Consider the following 20842-nt stretch of genomic DNA (forward strand, 5'->3'; position numbering starts at 1 on the left):
GCAACCGCCCGAGCCGCATGCCGCTTCGCCCGCAGGTACCCATCACCTGCTTCCGGAGTCCCACAGGCCAAAAAGGCCCGATAGGACTCCTTCTTCAGCCTGACGGCATCCCTCACCGAAGGTGTCCACCAACGGGTTCGAGGGTTGCCGCCGCGACAGGCACCGACAACCTTGCGGCCACAGCTCCGATTGGCCGCCTCGACAATGGAGGCATGGAACACGGTCCACTCAGACTCCATGTCCCCCACCTCCCCCGGGACGTGTTCGAAGTTTTGCCGGAGATGGGAGTTAAAGCTCCGTCTCACAGGGGATTCCGCCAGACGTTCCCAGCAGACCCTCACAACACGTTTGGGCCTGCCAGGTCTGACCGGCTTTCGCCCCCACCACCGGAGCCAACTCACCACCAGGTAGTGGTCAGTGGACAGCTCCGCACCTCTCTTCACCCGAGTGTCCAAGACATACGGCCGCAGATCCGATGAAACGATGACAAAGTCGATCATCGAACTGCGGCCTAGGGTGTCCTGGTGCCAAGTGCACATATGGACACCCTTATGCTTGAACATGGTGTTCGTTATGGACAATCCATGGCGAGCACAGAAGTCCAGCAACAGAACACCGCTCGAGTTCAGGTCGGGCGGGCCGTTCCTCCCAACCACGCCCCTCCAGGTCTCACTGTCGTTGCCCACGTGAGCGTTGAAGTCCCCCAGCAGAACAAGGGAGTCCCCAGGAGGAGCACTCTCCAGTACCCCCTCTAAGGACTCCAAAAAGGGTGGGTAATCTGAACTGTCGTTCGGCCCGTAAGCACAAACGACAGTCAGAACCCGTCCCCCCACCCGTAGGCAGAGGGATGCTACCCTCTCGTTCACCGGGGTGAACCCCAACGTACAGGCGCCGAGATGGGGAGCAACAAGTATGCCCACTCCTGCCCGACGTCTCTCTCCCTGGGCAACTCCAGAGTGGAAGTATGTCCAGCCCCTCTCAAGGAGACTGGTTCCAGAACCAGAGCCATGCGTCGAGGTGAGATTTCTAGCCGGAACCTCTCGACCTCACGCACTAGCTCCGGCTCCTTCCCCACCAGAGAGGTGACATTCCACGTCCCAAGAGCCAGTTTCTGCAACCGAGGATCGGACCGCCAGGGTCCCCTCCCTTGGCCGCCACCCATCACACAGTGCACCCGACCCCTTTGGCCCCTCCCACGGGTGGTGGGCCCATGGGAGGGGGGGCCCATGTTTCCTCTTCGGGCTGAGCCCGGCCGGGCTCCATGGGTAAAAGCCCGGCCACCAGACGCTCGCCATCGTGCCCCCCCTCCAGGCCTGGCTCCAGAGTGGGGCCCCGGTGACCCGCGTCCGGGCGAGGGAACACCAAGTCCAAGGTTTTCCTTCATCATTGGGGTCTTCGGGCTGCACTTTGTCTGGTCCCTCACCTAGGACCTGTCTGCCTTGGGTGACCCTACCAGGGGCATGAAGCCCCAGACAGCATAGCTCCTAGGATCATTGGGGCACTCAAACCCCTCCACCACGATAAGGTGGCAGCCCATGGAGGAGAAGTAGCGGATTTTAGTCCGAAAAATACGGTAATGTGGAAAGACATTTCCAGGGAAGGCGCTACATTAGCTGCTGCGTCAAGTTTAAAGTTACATCTTACAAGCCTGATGTTGAGAAGCTGTCCAGTGATAAACAGAAGTCACATTAAACACGTAAGAACACAATCCTGCCATATAGGCACATATATTTAGTAACAAAGTGTTTGTTTTTAGAAATTGATTAGTGATTTTTGTCTGTATATATTTAGAATGACACTTAGCTATATTATTGTGTTTTGTTGCTCAGGTCAAAAGGTTGCGTGTCAAAAGAGGAGAGGATTCTGCATATGTTTTACCATTGCACTGACTTGCTTGGCATTTGCACAGAAATCAAACTTAAACTGTATTAATTTAATTTTATATACTTTTTCAAAAGGCAACTGCTTTATATTATACCTGCAGGTTGCGTTTTATTGCTCTCCGTTTGTTGCCCAGATAAGCAGCACGTTATGCACTGAAGTGGAAAATTACAATAAGGTCACATCTGCTAGTTGTATTGCCATGTGTTTATTCTAAGTTCCTGTATAGTCCCACCAATATATAACTATTTGGGTTACATGTAGAAGGTTGGGAGTTGTTTTCCACAGCTGCCTTTGAACCAGACTGTCTCGTCCCTCGTTTTGGAGCCTTTATCCTTGGTATAAAACTCATGTGTTGTCTCTGCCTGGCAGAGCTTTTCATCCAGACTTGCTTCACTATTGATTGTCCGACGGGCTCTATGAATTGTGCACAATTCATAAATAAACCTGATTGAGTGATTTTACCTGAACAGTGCTTGGTAATAGTTTTTTCCACAACTGCACGTTCCGTTTTGTTGTTTGTTTGATCACACACTTAACGTGATTATTTACAAAGAGCGATCGTCGTTATGCAAACTGCATTTGGGAGCAGATTTTCCGAGTTCCTAAAGGAAAAAATGACCCTTCCCCTGTTGATCTTCATAATAAAACTGCAGGGAAAATAAACATTTAATTATGAATACTAATTATATATACAGTTAGTCGTTTTGATAATAGGCTAATGTAAACACTTGAAGCCTGTTTGCCTTCATTATAAGCCATATTTAAGGCTTTCATTTTTTTGCGGCTCCAGACAGATTTATTTTTTGTCTTTTTTGGTCCAATATGGCTCTTTCAACATTTTGGGTTGCCGACCCTTGACCTAGTCAAAGTCCATACCCAAAAAGACTTTGCTTACTTTCCACTATAAAATTATCTACTAGTTTGTGTTGATTTAAATCCCTTAAATAAGAAGGTGACCTGGACAGATGTTGACAAAATGAACACCCTCCTCATGGTGTTGGCAGCATCATGCTGTGGTCATGCTTTTCTTTATCAGTGATTGATTGACCTGCTATTCTATTACATTTTATGACCAGAAATTATTCAGTAACTTAATTGTTTTAATCAAATGGTAAATAAAAAAAGTCACTCTGCTTAATTATATAGAAGTATAATTAGCTTTTTTCATTTACCTTTAAAAAGCCACTTATAGTGAAAGCACATTTTTGTCCTGTTTTAGTGGAACATCAGTTTGGCATAAACCATTTTCAAAGAGGACTATCATGTTTGTGTTTAATTTGCAGCTGTATCTCCAAACAAAGAAGCACTTCCCTTCACTTTCTCATTTCAATAACTGCGTGCATGTTGGCTGCGGTGTGGGTGCGGCGGGCAAACCGCAGCACAGTCAGCCCTATTGTTCTTCTTTATTTACTGGCACTCGATGAAAATCAAGAAGTGTCAAAGCCATTCATGTGTAATCAGTCTAGTAGGCTGAAAGCTGGTGTAACCACAGAGTTGTAATCATTATCTAGGAGATCAGCGTGTCCTGGATGAATACACCAGAGAACAACTGATAACCAAGTTGCTCCGGTGTGTGTTTATGTTTTTTTGCTACACTATTGTTTATAGTTTAAGTGCAGAGCGCAGAAAGTATCAGCAGTTTGACACCATTTCTTGTCATTTTTCTAGAGTTTATTTGAATTGCCTGTATTTAGTAAATAAAATGTAGCATTTTAACGTCAGTAGTGGGATAAATTTCGGTTAATGAATGGTTTTAATCCCTTCTTCCAGTACAAGAATCCTTCATCTTCACAGGTTTTCTGTTATATAGACATATTGGAAATTTCGCACAATGCTGAAGGGCAAAAAAGATGATTTGTTTTGCATAGCCACATTGCCGCTGTGGAACAAATCCCTTATCAAGATGAAACCTGGAGATGTTGGTATTATTAATTCAGTGCAGCTCCACACAGCAAAGTGAAAAATAATGCAGAAAAAACCTTGAAGAGCAACTCAAAACTTATTTTTTCGCATTCTCTGTGTCGCCTACTCTACACACACACACACACACACACGCCCACAGACTCGTTGCCATAGCAACTGACTGACAACATGTGTATGAGGATTCAACATAAAAAAACACGGCTTTTTTTATTTTTTAACTGCACACCAAATTCCACAGCACATCTGCATGTTACGGTTGTCAAAGTCAAGCTAGCATAACTGACCTACTGCCCTCTCCCTCGCTATTTTGTTTTAATTAAAACTTTTTCCTGACCTTGTTATCTAGTTGTTGTAATACTAGGAAAGTTCTACATCCCTTTTTCATTTTTATATCACACATACATTGAAGTTTTAGTGCTTTATGTTGAGAGTTTGATAGCAAAAACCAACTGGTAGTCATTGTCTGTGAGCAGCTTTTTTGTGATAATTCAGATTTCTTCCATTCTTTGTTTTTCAACAAACTTAAATGTCTCAATTTATCAATCAATTTTTAGTTTCAAACAAACATAAACAGGTAAACTACAAGATGCTGTTCTTAAATTATAATTAATTTTATTAAGGGAAACATTTACCCAAATCAATCTAGTCCCATTTAAAAAAATAATTTCACTCTAAAACTAGTATTTTGCTTCACTTTGTAGAAATTTAGTTCTCTTCATTTGCAAGTTTATTTTAATGTTGCCACATTGGAGAGTTTGTTCAAAGTCACACACCAGCATCTTTACTTAATTTAAGTCCAGACTTTGACTAGAACACTACAAGCCCATCATTTTTACAAACTGGCTGAAGAGAGAAGTGGAGAAATGGAGGGCAAAAGATAATGTTTCAGGTCTTAAAAAATACCTAGAATAGAAAAATAATATGTGGCAGTCACGTTATTTAGCAGAAATCAGATCCAGCATGTGTTGTACCACACAAGTAAACAATCTTTCCAAATACTAATAAATAATCTGAAGGTCCAGCTGCTCTTTTTTTTTGTATTCTCCATTTGTATCATTATTCTAACCTGTTTCTCCAAAGGTTAAGAAAGAGAAACTGTCATGTCTTAAAGAGATAAAAGCACAAAGAGCAGCAGCTAATATTTAATTTTATGTCAAATTGTATTAGGTTTGGTAATACACAGAGTGAACTAAGAAAAACAATGTAGTGTTTATGATAAAAGTACCTGAAGATGTAATTTAACATTGGCTGCTGGTAAAGTTGTCTGGTTGGAGGTTTATATAGATGAAGGGGGTAAATATTAAGAGATCAATTTAACAAAAAATGTTTCTTATAACATATTTAAGGTACTGCACAAACTGTTTCATGGTATTAAGTGTTTTGGACAGAAAATGGGTGAAAACGAAGAAAAACAGACATTGAAACTACATAAACTATAAAGAAATGACACCAGCTACTAGTTGTTCCAGGTTTTCTAATAAATTATCAGAATTGTATTCGTTTTGCATCAAAAAATCTAAATTTTCTCTCTTAGTTTGTGGCTAAATCTGCATCTCCTCAACACTTAAATCGAGTATTTTGAATTTCCTGCTCTGACACCATGAGCTTCACACACATTTGGTTATCTGTTCCAGTGGTTTCCTACCTGAGGATTTGGATAACAATTGTTCATTGAACCAACACACAAAGCTGCAGTAAAACTCTAAAGTAGAGAGATTACTATCTAAATTATAGGTTTCTGCCATGAGGTGGGATTTTACTGCTTATGGTGAATTCACGTGGTGCAGACGACAGGATTTAAACATCTCTGCTAGTTAAATGTTTATATGTCTATTGCTTTCTGCTATAATTAAAATATTTGTATTAATTCTAAGCATTTTAATAGAAATGCATCCATGTCCTATAAACTTTTGTACATGATGACCTCAAACTTTGGGGATTTGATTACCTAATCCTGCTTTAAACATCTCCACAACTTTCTCTCTGATCTCTCTGTGTTCCTGTTTGTTCTCTAAATATGATGAATTCATTCAGAGATTAAATGACACAAGTGGACTCTGTTTACTAGCAAGGGGATTTCCTTTAAAAACCGGTTGCACTGGCTTTTGTTTACGAAAATCAAGTAGAAAAAGAAGATTGTTAAAAATTCAGCCTGATTTCACTTTTTATGATTTTTATTAGTATGAAATGTTACCAGTGTGGTCTGCTTTGTTGTTGCATGTTGTATTATTATCCCAGTAAAGCACAAAGGAGAATGTAAAAATGTTTTAATGGGTATGATAATTTTGTAAGCAGCTGTTTGTAAACCCAAGAGATTTACATGTTATAACATTCACCACATTTAGCTGTAATCAGATTAAAAAAGGGAAAACATGTTGAATTCATGATGTCCAGATCAGTGGTGTCAAACTCATTTTGATTTTGTTCCTTATAAAAATCATGAATATTCTTAAAGGGCCAGTTGTGCCAGAATGGTTTGATAAAAGCCATTAACAATATCAATAACAGCTGTCTCTGGATTCAAATTAAATCAAATTGAGCATCTTTTCATATCGATTAGTCCCTCCAAGATTTCACGATTGTTTTTGTGGGTATATAATATGATTTTGCAATATTTGTGGTTATGTATGAAGTTAAATGTGACTTTTAATTACTCGCCAAATCAATCACGGACTGTAACTTGAGTTCAAGTAAGGCCGAGGCATTAGTGGAGTAAAAGTATGAATTACTGTCCCCCGGAAGTGGGAGTTAGCATCACTTAACACCAAATTTTTGACAATTTTTTGCGAAAAAATTTGCAATAAACTCACAATTATACATTAGCAGGGATTTGTTTATTTAGCGTAAATTTCCACAGCCGTTGAATCGTAAAAAACTTGAAGGAAAGATTGATGTAACTTGATGACGCATAATAAGCTGTGGAGCATGTGTCGAGTTTGACACGTGCTCTAGAAACAGAAAAAAAACATGAACAAACACATTGTAAGATGTATGACATTTAGAGAAATGTGCTGGTTGTCTTCATTTTTATCTATATGCTGCTCTCTGGTGCTGATAAATGCTTTTCCAAACATGAATCAACCGGATTTCAATTTCATTTGTCAGTTTTTTCATAGATTAAACAGAAAAAAGGCTTCTGTGAGCCGAGGTAGCGTTACATTCTTCTACAAAATCTAATTTGACTGCAGAATTCAGAAAGGAAATGGGAATAATTCAGCAGGAATACATATGAGAACTGAAAAGACACAGGTCAAAATGCGTTTTTCTACTTTTTGCAGTAGACTACAGCTCCATAAGCCACCACTCCTACGAAAGCCACTAGCGCAGCGCCTCCAAACAGAAGCTCAGAGGAGCTCAGAGATTTGGTCTTAGGTGCAGCGGCTGCTTTAACTGAATGTTCTTCATCATCCTGAAGGGGAATCTGTGAGAATTTAGCTTCTGAACTCTCTTCTGTTTGAAGCTCTGGAGCCTTTGGCGGCAGGATGGATGGAGGATGGAGGCCCAGCGTGGAATAGTGTTCGTCCACTTCGGAGACTGTGGTTGAAGGGACTGGTGTGGTCGTCGTGGAGGGGGGATCCAGTTTGAGAATGGGCAGCAGAGGCAGCGCCATCGGGGGAACAACGTGCCTGAACTCTGCATGAGGTTCCTCCGCAGACACCAGCAGCTCCTTCGCCTCCGGAGCTTGGAGGTCCGGCTCCGCCAGCTCCCTCTCCACACTGAGCATGCTCAGAACGCTTGCTTGCAGGTCCTCATCCTCGTCCTCCTCTCTCCATCTCCTCCCCTGGGTCTCCTCCAGCATCTCCGCCTCCTCCCGCTCCAGGTGCACCATGTCAGAGTTGGAGGAGTGGTTCTCATCTCCGGCTAAAACGGGCCCGTCGTTGCTGTCGAGGCTCTTGGTGTCCTCGGGGTCCATGTCGCCCATCGTGGACCAGGACTCTGCCAGCAGACACTCGCTGTGCCAAGGTCCAGAACTCTCTGCCTGGGTCAGAGGCAGAGAGGCCGGACTGCTGCCTCCATCCCCCCTGCTGGGCTCGACTGGGACCTTTCCCTCCAGAATGAAGGCTGGCTGCTGCAAACAAGCACAGATCAGAGGTGAGACGATTCCTTTCAAAAGCATTCAAACTGGGGATGGAAACAATTAATCCACTTAATTGTCAATTAATGGTTTATTAAATTAAAGTTAATTCAATTCAATTAACTAATAACGTTCTTTACTTTCTTTTAGTGTTGTAGTTTGGCCACCGTCCAGCAGAGGGCGCCGCTGGTCATCCCTAGCAATTGATACAAAATTAAAGATGGTGGCCAAACCAAAACAGAAAAGATAAATGGTCCAGTCTGGTGTAGTATACAAAATGCACTTTATGCAGTTTTGTTTAGGAAGATAAACACTTGACAGACTCCTTAAGTTGTTTTAAAATATAAATACTCGACAATCTCCTTAATTTATCACATGACCAGCGCTCATTCAGTAGCTGCATAACGTAGCTGCGTCAACTTCTCATTCAAAAATTACTGACTTGCTACGAAGGCGAGGAACATATTCCAGAAAATCAGAGGATAATCAAGAAAAATTGTAACACGATCGATAAAAAAACCAATAACAGCAACAACATACCAATAAGCAAGGTTTATTTTGAGGGCTGTTGTGAGTTATTGAACTTTTTGAGCGACGTTCTAACGTTCAATAAAGAATAACCAGAGACGGTACTTATATAAACGTCTGTAATCATGGGGAAATAACTTAAGAAATTCCTGTTTTTTTATATTTTATAAATACGTCCACCATATTATGAAAAACAAAGCCCTTTGTTATTTAAAGACATACAAGATAAAATTTATGTTTTAAGAAAATGGCTTCTTATCAGTTAATTGTTAGTTGATCGATAAAATCAGTCAACTTTAACTAATAAATCAGTAACTTGCATCCCTAATTCAAACCCGATTAAACATTGTTCAGATCCGAGCATATTCTTGTGTTAGAATGGCCTAGTCCAAGGCTCTCCAACTTTTACAACCAAAAGATTCGGTTAGACTTGCAAATGCCACATGCCTTTTTGAAAAAAGACAACCTATAATTTTAGATAAATATCTTTTGTAAAACAAAACATGTAGTGTCATTTTTAAGGAACCATCATTTTACTTCTATTTTTAGGATTTAAAATAAAAATAAACATATAATGTTGCAAAAGCAGCATGGATTATTTTTTTCTGTTGGATGGAAAATGATGTAAGAAAATAAAACAATCACAAGTATTACAAAGTACTACTAAAAAGGCATTTATTATTATATCTGTGTACATAATTTTAACCAAACTTATTAAGAGCCATTAAAGTCCAAAGAGTCACTTGTTGCTCTGGAGCTGCATGTTGCAGATCTATGGCCTATTCAAAGTAGAGACCTGGACCTAAATGAGAATCTGTCACAACACTTAAAAAATTATACTTCCAGTATAACTGGGCTTGTGCAAAAGTGATCATGCACAGCACATATTTTTAATTACGAAAAACTTTCTTCACAGTTTCTTTTCGGTTGGTTTGTTGCCATAAAGTGAAGTTTGTGGTTTTAATATGACAAAGCATGAATATTGTTTTATACACACTGTATGTTTTTATAAAGGCACCGAAGTTATCCAGTTTTTCCAGACAAAGTTAATCGCATGCGATTGTTCTCTGCTTTCTCGTTGACATCAGCCTCTGGAAAAAATTGCTCACTTGCTCCTCTGTGTTGCTATCTTTAGCCTTGCATATCTTACTATGTTTAGGTGCCGTATACATGTCTGTCTGTCAATCAAAAATGGAAGCGCTGCAGCTTGGAAAATAGCGATATAACGCCAGCACAACAGATTTAAAGTACTGACTTTGCATTCACATGTAACCTGAAAACGTAGCTTTTTATTCATGGGTATGAAATCAAACGTCGTCTTTTCATGAATCCTTCGGAGACGTTCCTTTAGGTCACATGTTGACCTTCTTGTGTCACAACTTTGATTACCGTAACTCGTCCTCTTCATACCAATCCCAGAATAGATATTTGTAACGCTCTCTGGTCACTATAATATTGTATCGTATTCACTGCTGGTCTTCAGAGCCCTGTCTGGCTTTGGAGCCGGTAAATTTTAATTTAACTTTTCTAAAACATCACATTGAATTAAACTGAAGTGGCATAACCCCAGACAGACTAAATAAAACTGACAATTAGTTCAGTTGAAGCTGAATTGAATTAAGGTTTGAGCTTTGACACAGTTTGTTTCAGTTTAATTTACATCTGACTATGTTTAGGTGCTGTGTTCACTATATTGATTCAGTTCAAACTTCATTCTAAGTTAAAATAAATTCTGTTCAAGCTGAATTGATTTCAATGAAAATAAATCAATTTAGTTCAGTCTAAACTTAGATTGAACTGAACTGAATTTAAATTTAGTTGAAGATAATTGAGTTGAACTGAGGCACATTTAATTAAGCTTAAGTTTATTTAGCTACAATAGGATTCAATCCAACTCGATTCAAATTGAGCTAAAACAAATAAATTCAAACTGCAGTTTGACTGCAGTTGAACTGTGCAGTAAGTTAAAAACGTAATTTAGTTCGACTCCATTTGTTTGAACAGACATTTATGAGTTAAACTGAATTTAATCAAATGTATGTAGAATTAAATACAAATTGGTTGAACTTAAAACAAAACTGAATTGAGTACAAATAACATTCAAGGTTAAATAAAAAAAATTATGAATTACAGCTGAATTCAGTTGAAATAAAGTTTGAACTGAATGGGATCTGAAACTTTTTGAATATGTAAATCCGTTGTCTCGATTTCTTTATTTTCTTTATTTATTAACTTATATTTAGATGTTTGAAATAAACAATACAAATTTTAATTATATATCTGTTTTAATTCAGTTTGACGTTTTAATGCATTATATTTATGAAAACGGGCTAAAATGAAGTAAATCAAATTTACATGAGCAAAACAGAGATGAATTAAGCTGAACTAAACTTAATTGCATGGAGTTCAGACAAAAATTAGGTTAAAATATTTATGATTCTTGTTCAATTGAAAGAATTTGTTTGCTAAGTTACCCATTTCTACAAAACATTTTGGTGCTAAAATATTTAATTTGTACTTTCAAAGCTGGTCTGTTTTCCACCTTGTGTATTTGTATAAAAATGTGAAATACTGACTGACAAACTGAGTTCATACTGAAATAACCTCTAACATGCTGATATATACCTTAAATTTCCATAAAACATACAAAATTTTAAATATATAAAGATCCTGTGTACTAATTTTCCAATATTTTGCTGTCTCAATATTTTGTTTTTCATAAATATTTATTTTAATAAGTAGCAATGATGTTGCCTTGTTGCTCTTTCTAAACAACAACAATACAATTTAAAGTCTCAAATTTAAAATTATGAAGGTTTTTGAAATAAATGTGTCCAAAAGAAATATTTTTGCTGCCATTTCTTTCAGCACATGACGTATTTCACTCTTATCGTCTCAAAGGGAAACATAATTTTCTGTCCTCCAACAGCGTTTTGTTGTTTTTATAAAGATTTCTCAGACTTTAATAGATTAATTAGTGAGAACTTGAAGATCAAAGATCATATGTGTTTCATTAATTCAAGAAAGTTTACTGTACCTTTACTTGTAATGACTTTAAGCGGGAAATTTAACTGTGAGGGTTTTTAGTCCTGCAGGCCTGTGCAGATTGTAGCAGCAACTGGCCTGATCTAAACAGTAAAGTTAGTCAGAAAACAAACCTCATCCATGTCTACCAGCTCAGAAACGGATCTTTATTTACTGTCCCACATGGGAATGTGGTTTCCAACTGGTCCTTTACATCAACAGCAGATTACGAGGGGTTAAATAATGAGATTTAGGCCGAGCTTTCCATGCTAACATGCAGCCAACACAGGTTGGAGAAGGACAGCTTTCAATGTCAAGAGAAAAGAATTCCCTTTTTGCTTCACGTTTTTGTTGAACCATGGCTGCAAACATGATAATCATCCAAAACAAACATCAGTTTAACTCTGGACAGAACAAGTCATCAATATTTGATGCAACTCAAACAGGATTTATAAGAAAAGCAGGAGTACCTCTGTCCTCTGTGGAAGAGTTGCTAGATGAGGAGCAGGTCAGAGTGTGATGTGCATTCAGAGACAAAGCCACAGGTCAGCAGATCAGCAGAAATGCATTCTGGTGCTGGAAAGGGAACAACAAGGTGGACACGCTGTCCACAAGTGTCTCTCCCTCTCTCTCACCCACCCACCTCACAAATCCATGACATAACAGTTGGCAGCAGAGGAGTCAATCTTGACTTTGCTGATCATCCCAACTGAGAAAGTTTTGACGGTAGTCAGTGAAAATCTAGTAAAAAATGACTCTTAATGTTTAATCAAAGTTTAACCTTTGTTTTTGTGGCCTGTAAAGAGGTCAGCGGATCTCTGTGCTTCACTCAGGTAAACAATCTCTGGAGTTTTACGCTGGCTGTCCAAACAGATTAGAGAGCACAGCAGGTGCTGGTGACACTGTGGCATGAGCGGAAAATGCATGTCAGACACGGAGAGGAGCTATTTCTAAAGCTAAAGTTTCCAGCTTCTAGCTCTCCCTGCTGGCAGCACGGGGAAAAAACCTCAGGTTTGCCGTGAAGATTTTGTCTTGCAGATTTTTAGTTTGATCATTTTCTGAGACAACCAACTCTGTTTCTCTTCTTCTGTAAAACAATCCGTCTTCGGACAAATTCACCGCATGTAATCATATTTTTATATCCTAAGTTTATATCCGTCCTTTGTTTTATAATCCTCTGCTTTGCACTTCCTCTTTGTTTGCAACTTCCTCTGTTTAACTTAGTGAAGTAACTGTGTACTAAATAATACAAAGTCTGGGAATGTGTAGGTGAAATAATTATTGCAACTTCATTTGAATATTTTTCCAATATCAAGCAAGTACAAATAAAACAAATGAAATAAAACTTCAATCTTGAATGACTTGGAGATAAATTCATTGAGTTCAGCTTCTCACACCTGACACCCATCAGTTTCTTATATCTAGTCACCTCCCTGTTGAAAATTAAACAATTTTATTTGATTACATCTTAATGAATTCAAACCTGGTCAGTTATGCAGTAAAGATTGTGGTTATCCATAAGATGTGTAAACTTTTGTTTAATAACACACTCTTATAAAATACTGCTGTTACTCAGGTATTAAAATGCTAAATAAATAAGCATTTATTCATAGTAAAAATTATGGCTTTCATTTGTTTAAGTTTTTTTTTTAACAGAAAATATATAAATCTACATGTTTTAACTCACAAATAATTGTTGCAAGCAAAACAAAATTACAATAATTTTTATAATAGCAAAATAGGAGTGATTTGAAGCTACAAACATAACATTTAAAACCCTGTAATTATTTATTTACATGTGTAGCGTAGTTGATTCACATGGAGCACATGTATAGACTAATGGCGTTAAATCGTTTTAAATAGCTTGTTCAAAAATCTAGAGAGATTATTTCTATTCACATGATCTTTGTGCTACATCCTTTCAGTTGTAATTTTAACTTTCAAAATCCCTATTATGAGACCAATATTTATGTCATTGTCATCTATAAATCTCACTCTCAACATCACTTTAAAAGTGAACATATTTTTTCTCTCATATGTATTAATTTTGTACAAAATTATTAGTACTTTGACAATCAATTATTTTGTTTTTTATTTTATTTTTTGCTTTATTGCAAGTGCGCCTGTCCGTTCCTCTCCGGTCCGGCAGGGGGCGGTAATGCGTCTCTGAGCCAGTTGCTGGTGAATCAGAACCAACCGTCAGGTGATTCCTGCCAGTCAGCTGATCTGCTGTGGACATCTTTTAGAGTCACGACTGCGGAGATTAATTCAAACCGTCTCCTCTGTCATTCTCGGGTATATTTACACATTTTAAACCCCTCTCCTTTTGATTACAATATTGTTATTGTTACTGGCAGCTGCGCGTCGTCGTTTGCGTAGTTTTAAAACCGTGTTTGTGTTTGTTTTTCCCCTCCTGAAGGCCTCGGTGCACCTTAAACAGCCGTGACCATGGCGCTCAGCGATGCCGACGTTCAGAAGCAGGTAACAAAGTGTTCAAACACGCAGCTTTATACCATAAAGCATCATATTGTAGGATTATCTTTTATGCTGCTAATTTAAAAGCTACAGTAGGTAAAAACGTATTTTTATGATCTGTTATCCGTCTGGAAGAAGGATGACATTGACAGGTTTAGCTTTCTGTACTGTGTTTTTGGGGGCTCTAACAGGGATGTTACTGGTAAGAAAACCAGTTTATGTTTGCTGTGATTTAAAGCAGAAGTTATTGCGGTCATATTTCCAAACGATCACATGATGAACAACACGCCAAGGCCTGGTGAGGAACTTGGAGTAACTGAGGTGGAAAATAATATGAAGAAGCTCCAATAATTAGCTACAGAAGAGATCTGAGCATTAAATATGGCTGCAATATCCCTCCGCCTCCCACTGTAAATATCTAAATCATTCATCTGCTTAAAAGAAACCACATTTTACAGTGAAGTGTTCTTGAACACTAGTTCTTCAAACTTTCTGAATGTCTGTCAGGGTTTTTCACTTTACTTAAGCTTCGTTATTATTCATTTTATTGCCAATTCTTTACCATGATAGTGTGTTATTCAGATTCAGTCAGTTTTATTAATATCAGAGGCAAATTTATTCTAGTGTATAAAATTACCTCTTAAGCCAACTGTAAGTAATACAATGCCACCTTATGACAAAGCCAAGACAGTGCTATGCAAAATTATTCCTCCGCTTTACAGATTTAACAGTGCCTTTAGGAGGATTTGAACTCAAAAATTACAACAGTTTATTTATATTTTATGACAATAATGTATTTAGTGTTTTTTATTCTATCATGATAAACAGATTCACTAGAAAGATGAATTTTATTTTTATAGTGAAGTGTTCATTTGGACATAATTACCAATATATTGTAATTACATGTTAATTAGTAAAATTAACATGTTAAATTAAAATTAAGTTTGGGTTCTGGAGTTGCAGTTCTTTGAATACTTGACAAAGCTAAAACTATTTCAAAGGATTAGAAAATTTGCTGAGTTATATTTGAAAGTAATAGACTCAAACAGACTCAAACAGACTTTTCTGCTTTGACCTGCAACTAAATGATCTAAAACATTTCTCACTGATGTGACAAATACCATCATAGATGTTATTTTAGAAATAAAGTGTGAAAAAATGTTAAAGGTTAGAGAGAGTATATCTACCAACAGAACTGATACATGTAATTTTGTTTTATTTCAATTATCCACATTACACATTAATTATGCATTAAAAAAATAAGAAAAATATTTCTGTTCTGCACAAAATGATGGATTTGTTCAAAGATTGTTGCATTTGGACATGATTACAAATGTTGTTTTTTTTTAATATTCCAAATATCTTGTATACATGCTTCAGATTAACAGGAATATCTTTGTAAATAAATTATGCTGTGTGTTTAGTTTTTGGCCAAGTAAATGGTAATATACATTCTGTTGTGGAAAGTAATTTTTTTCACTTCTCTGTGTTTTTTTTCAGATTAAACATATGATGGCCTTCATAGAGCAGGAGGCCAATGAGAAGGCAGAGGAAATTGATGCAAAGGTATAAACACACAGTCATTATCACACACTGATAATTTCATTAATATTATTGTTGCTTCGAAGAAATATTTCTCATTCTGTGCTCAGATACTATTCTGAATCAGAGTTATTAGGTCTGAAATGTCACATGGTGCCTTCAGGGTTTTTTTTAATTGCAAAATCAGGAAATCCATCTGCTTTGTTTCTGTTGGTCTGTAATTCAGACAGGAAATGATTAAAAACCAGCTACACATCTGCTGTTTGATTAAGGCTTTTTTTGCATGACCTTTTATTATTATTCCACTTTAAGTAAATAATTCTTTGAACTAATATCTACTAAGCAAATCTGGTTATTTTCTAAAGCTGCTACTAATTGTATAAAATCAACTGAAACCCAGAGAGAGAGAAAATTTGATCATTGACACATTTCAGTCCATTTTGTCCTTCAATGGGTGAAACTCACCACTAGGGGGTGGTAAAACCTTTGCCATACATTTTGCATGTGTTCAGGTTTTAAGTTGATATTTCTATTCTTTGCATATAATTTTTGGTTTAAATGATTATTTGAATAGAAGTAACCGAAATAGCTGTGAGGTAAAGTGGATCCAGATAATTTTAGGTGTAAAAAAACACCTTTACCTTCAAGTTTTAACTTTTTCTTTTTTATAACTAAAATATTTGTGTGAGTTCTTTTACCTTTCTCTCAATATGATTATATGCAATTTTTATTCATCATTGTTGTTTTTATTACTCCTGCTGGTTGGGTAGTTATTTAATATTATTTTTCCAAATAAAACATTTTGATTTTAACTCATTTTTAAATTGCCCTCATAGCAATTTTGAAGTTGTCAACAGAGCCAAGACTGGCTTATAGAGTTATTATTCACTAAATATAGAAAATGAAAAACAAGGTTACAAAATTAAACCTAAATGAATCATAACATTCCTCAGTTTTCTGTGTAGTCTGGAAATGTTTTTACAGGTCTGAATAAGTATGGAAAAAGAGAATAGAAAATAGAAAATTGTTTTTATTTACTTTACTTTAATTAAATGTTTCCATTGTTGATGAATATGTGACATAAATCCACATATTTGCTGCTATCTGGACTGAAAAAAGGAAGGAAATCTGGGAATTTGACTCTGGAAAAGTGTTGACAAAATAAACCCATCTGTTATCTCTACATCACAAACTGAAGTGTTTTAAATCCAGCGAGACTAACCCAGTGTGTCCCTGCAGGCAGAGGAAGAGTTCAACATCGAGAAGGGCCGTCTGGTCCAAACCCAGCGGCTGAAGATCATGGAGTACTACGAGAAGAAAGAGAAGCAGATTGAGCAGCAGAAGAAGATGTAAGTCATGGCAGGACATCACAGGACACATCAAGTCCTTTTACTTCTCACTTTATGAACAAAGACGCAGCTGTGTTTCTATAATTGTATCCCAGCTCTTCACCTTGCGGTTCCCTCTAACCAGCCTGCCTCTTTTCCGTCTGCATGGATAAATATAGATCCATCATAAGCAGCTCCAATGTGTCTGTTATTTGTCCAACAGTCAAATGTCAAACCTGATGAACCAGGCTCGACTGAAGGTGCTGAAGGCCCGCGACGATATGATCTCAGTAAGCCTTGTTGTCAAACTCACAGCAATTAGGTGAGACACACAGGTTGAGTGGAAATAACAACAAATCTGATCCATGTGTGTCCTGTCAGGATATGCTGAATGAAGCTCGCCAGAGGCTTGCTAACATCGCTAAAGATCCAGCTAGGTACCCAGCTCTGTTGGATGGTTTGATCCTGCAGGTTTGTTTACATTTTATACTTGATTTTTAATATTTACCATAGGAAATACATCACATTTAATCTAATATATTAAAATAATCCAATAGATTATATTGGTTTCATAAAGTAAGACACAGTGATCTGCTGGGTATTAGCCTATGTATTAGATTAACTGGGAACCTCCTTGAAATTGCCAACAAACAACTTAATTGTATTATTCTGTACAGTGATCATATGGTGCCTTATCTTTTGTGGTGTACAGTTTTTCTCAGATTGGCTCTGCGGTTATCTGTGTTTAAAGTTTTTCCATTAAGATCATGTGAGTCTAATTAGCTTGTGGTGTTCTAGGTTAGAAACAATTAGCCCCAGCATCTCTTTCTAAAAAAAGACCTATTATTTCAGTGAACAACCTGTAGGTTTATGCTTTGTGATCATGATAAAAATGATAAATAAAAGAAAATGAGTACATTTTTTAAATGCAAAAATCTAATTTTTCATGTTTTTGTACTCCATTTTGGTCTTACCTGCTTCTAAAACCAGCCAAAGCACTTAAAAAAACACCCAGCTGTTATATATATATTTGGCAATAAATTAATATTTTTTGGTGTCTGAAAAAGTGAGTTGGTTCAAAAATCTCCAAAATGTAACATCATAAATCAGCAGGCACTGCCCTTCACCTAGCAACCCCATGCCCAGGCCGTTACCTAGCAACCTCAGCAGAGTTTCGCTCGTCACCTAGCAACCTAAGCTGAGTTGCAGCATACAGTAACTGCTGGAATTTTCTCATATTTATTGATACACTCATGGACAAAATAGTAAACATAAAATTTCCGATAACACTGTCAATTTTGCTTTTTTATTTAACATCATTAATCGAAATTTATGGGGACAAAAATAAATCAATATTCTTATCGTGGTAGGAATTTTTTTGTGATAAATTATAAATTTCCACCACAAGTTCAGAGGATTTTAGACTTTCCTCTGACTTCACTTCTAGACTTAAGCAAATCTGGCCTAAAATATGGAGACATTAAAGCGTGCATTTCTTTTTATAATCTCTCATATCAGGGTTTCTATCAGCTGCTAGAGCCCAAAGTGACGATCCGCTGTCGTAAGCAGGACATTCAGTTGGTACAGGTGAGAAAATGGTGTAAAAATCTTAAGTTTACACTGCAAAAAACTAAATGTTTCCAAGTATTTTTAGTCTCGTTTCTAATGCAAATATCTTGAAATACGACAAAACTAACTTACAAGAAACTTTTCAGCAGGATACAGGAGATTCTTTTAAGTTCCACCAACAGATTATTTCACTTATAACATGGTAAAAATGTCGTTATATGCTAATGGAAGTAGCACTTTTTCATCAGTATTAACAAATTTACTCCTGTATTTTGCTGAAAAGTTGCTTTATTTTTTTTGGTCTAATTTCAAGTGAGATATTTGCATTGGACACTATAAGAAAAATACTTTACACGATTTTGTGTTTTTTCAAAAATATGTAAACCTCTAAATGAAGAACTTGTGTATTTTTAAGGCGTCCATCCAGAAGAACATCACCATTTATAAAGCAGCAGTGAAGAACAACCTGGAGGTCCGGATTGACCAGGACAACTTCCTCTCTCCAGATGTGTAAGCTGAAACATGGATCAGATTATTCTCCTGCAGATTATGTGTCTTTGGGTTTTAATCTGTCTTGCTTTCTGCAGGTCTGGAGGTATTGAGATCTATAACGGCAACGGAAAAATCAAAGTTTCCAACACCCTGGAGAGCAGACTGGACCTAATGGCTCAGCAGGTAAAAAATACACACAACTCGTATATTTACATATTTTTTCCCCTCTAGATTTTTATTGTAGTTATGTATATTTTTAGTTTCTATAAAGCTATTTAGATATTTATGTTATAAAATGTCTTTTTCTTGTGTGGTAATGGAGTTTTTATTGTTTTGTTTTGGCTGTGTGCCGACCAAATAATACCAATAATTTGTTTTGGCTTGACAACTTTTCAGACAGTTGTTGATTTTTGGTAGTAGAATTTAAGGAGATACATGAAATGTTTGGTTTTTTGAAGGTTTAATTTTTGAAAAATCTTGTTTTTGTTTTGTTTTTTTCCATCAATGCACTCCTTGGGTTTCCATAGTTAAAGCCACCATCTTGTTTGACAGGGATGTTTTACAGCTTCTAATTTTTTTGGATTTTGAATTCAGGTCAACTTTACGCCAGGATATATACAGTATATACATATTTTATTATGAGAATAAAGTACTCATTTTAGGAGAACATTTATTTTTAAAAAATAAAGATGAGGAATGTCAAGCATTTGTGAAGTTAGACATTGGTGTAAGTTTTATGGATAATACTTAGTAAACCATAAAAAAAGATAAGTTTAGCTTTTCTTTTTTTTTTACAAATCAGTAGCAGGAGTTTGAAACGATTGTGCAGACAACTCCTTCTATTTCAAAGAAAAGAACCACACAAACTGATTTGATGACTAACAAACCTTTGTTCTCATTAAAACAACTCTTTTCTCATAATTTTAAGATAATTTTTTTTCTTAATAAAATTGTCTCTTTATCAGAGTACAAGCACAATTTTACCAGAAGATATTTTGACTATATTCTCATCTCACACAAGGGATGATTGAGATAAAAGCCGCTTTGCAAAAAATATTTTCAGTTATTTCTATGAATTTTTTAGAAAAGAAATTGAGAAACAAAATTGATTAAAACTGGATCTAGTTTGAAAAAATGTGAATGCATAAGTAGCTCCAGTAGACTGATATTCTGTCGTCTTTGTGTGTTTTGCTGATGATTTTGTCATTTCTAAAACTTTGCAGATGATGCCTGAGATCCGAGTGGCTGTCTTCGGCGCCAACCCGAACCGCAAGTTTTTGGACTGAGATCCTTCGTTGTGCTTGAGACAAAAAGCTCCTTTTTATTTTCTACATGTCATACGGGAGATATCATTCCTTTGTCTGTGAAATCAAATTGCTGATGCACAAAAGACGTGTTGTTGTTTGTGTGGTGTATTGCTGTTTATCTCCTGACGGGGGCGCTCTGCTAACTGCAGGGACCCCCAACTCTCGGTGGTCTGAGTTTACGGATTGAATGTTTAACAGGTTGTCCTCTAATTGGATCAGTCTTCATGACAAAAACAGCTTCTGTGTCGCAGTTTCTGCTCGTTTTCTAAACCTCTCAGCACATTAAAGAGCTGCATGGGGCTTTGTGTGGCTAATGAGTGTCTGCTCCAACCAATCACAGACAAATAAATGGTATCCTAGGAACAAAAACACCATCCATGACCTTACTGAGTTAATTTATTGATGTTACACCAAGTGTACGTTCTTCTCTGTCCGAGAAGTGACCGATATCATTCCAGCAGCTGCACTGTTTGTACATGAGGTTTCCAGATTAAATTATGTTTGTGTGCTTGTTTTTTTTTTTATTTTGTTTTTTTGTTTGTGATCGTGTCCAACTGAAAATGTTAAACTGAGTAAATGTACAAACAAAATAAAGATATCTAAATGACTGGTGCTTCCTGTGTGCTCCTCTTTTTGACTCATCCTGCCCATTCATGCCTCCTTCATTAGTTTATCACATGGTATTAGTCAGACAA

The 20842-nt window shown here is 37.1% G+C and overlaps 2 protein-coding genes across 2 annotated transcripts; one reads left to right on the forward strand and one right to left on the reverse strand.

Annotated features, from left to right (window-relative positions):
- Positions 1-6059: 6059 nt before the first annotated feature.
- LOC114137218 (bcl-2-like protein 13) lies at positions 6060-12061 on the reverse strand. The gene is made up of 2 exons (XM_028005836.1): positions 11905-12061; positions 6060-7876 (listed from the first exon to the last, which is right to left on the reverse strand). The coding sequence occupies exon 2, from the start codon at positions 7727-7729 to the stop codon at positions 7073-7075; it is 657 nt and encodes a 218-aa protein (XP_027861637.1). The 5' UTR covers positions 7730-7876; positions 11905-12061; the 3' UTR covers positions 6060-7072.
- A 1521-nt stretch (positions 12062-13582) lies between these two features.
- Positions 13583-20628, forward strand: atp6v1e1b (ATPase H+ transporting V1 subunit E1b). Its single transcript, XM_028005327.1, has 10 exons — positions 13583-13729; positions 13854-13915; positions 15410-15475; positions 16691-16800; positions 17003-17069; positions 17161-17250; positions 18298-18366; positions 18764-18858; positions 18936-19023; positions 20064-20628. Exons 2-10 carry the CDS (start codon positions 13883-13885, stop codon positions 20124-20126), a joined length of 681 nt encoding a protein of 226 aa, XP_027861128.1. The 5' UTR covers positions 13583-13729; positions 13854-13882; the 3' UTR covers positions 20127-20628.
- Positions 20629-20842: the final 214 nt, after the last annotated feature.

The sequence above is a fragment of the Xiphophorus couchianus genome, chromosome 21 (assembly GCF_001444195.1).
Source record: "Xiphophorus couchianus chromosome 21, X_couchianus-1.0, whole genome shotgun sequence".
NCBI classification, from domain to species: Eukaryota; Metazoa; Chordata; class Actinopteri; order Cyprinodontiformes; family Poeciliidae; genus Xiphophorus; species Xiphophorus couchianus.

Coding starts and splice junctions, on each gene's coding strand:
- atp6v1e1b (XM_028005327.1), top strand. CDS start 13,883: ATGGCGCTCAGCGATGCCGACGTTCAGAAGCAG. Junction 17,070..17,160: donor CCCGCGACGATATGATCTCA/GTAAGCCTTGTT, acceptor GTGTCCTGTCAG/GATATGCTGAATGAAGCTCG. Junction 18,367..18,763: donor AGGACATTCAGTTGGTACAG/GTGAGAAAATGG, acceptor TGTATTTTTAAG/GCGTCCATCCAGAAGAACAT.
- LOC114137218 (XM_028005836.1), bottom strand. CDS start 7,729: ATGGGCGACATGGACCCCGAGGACACCAAGAGCCTCGACAGCAACGAC.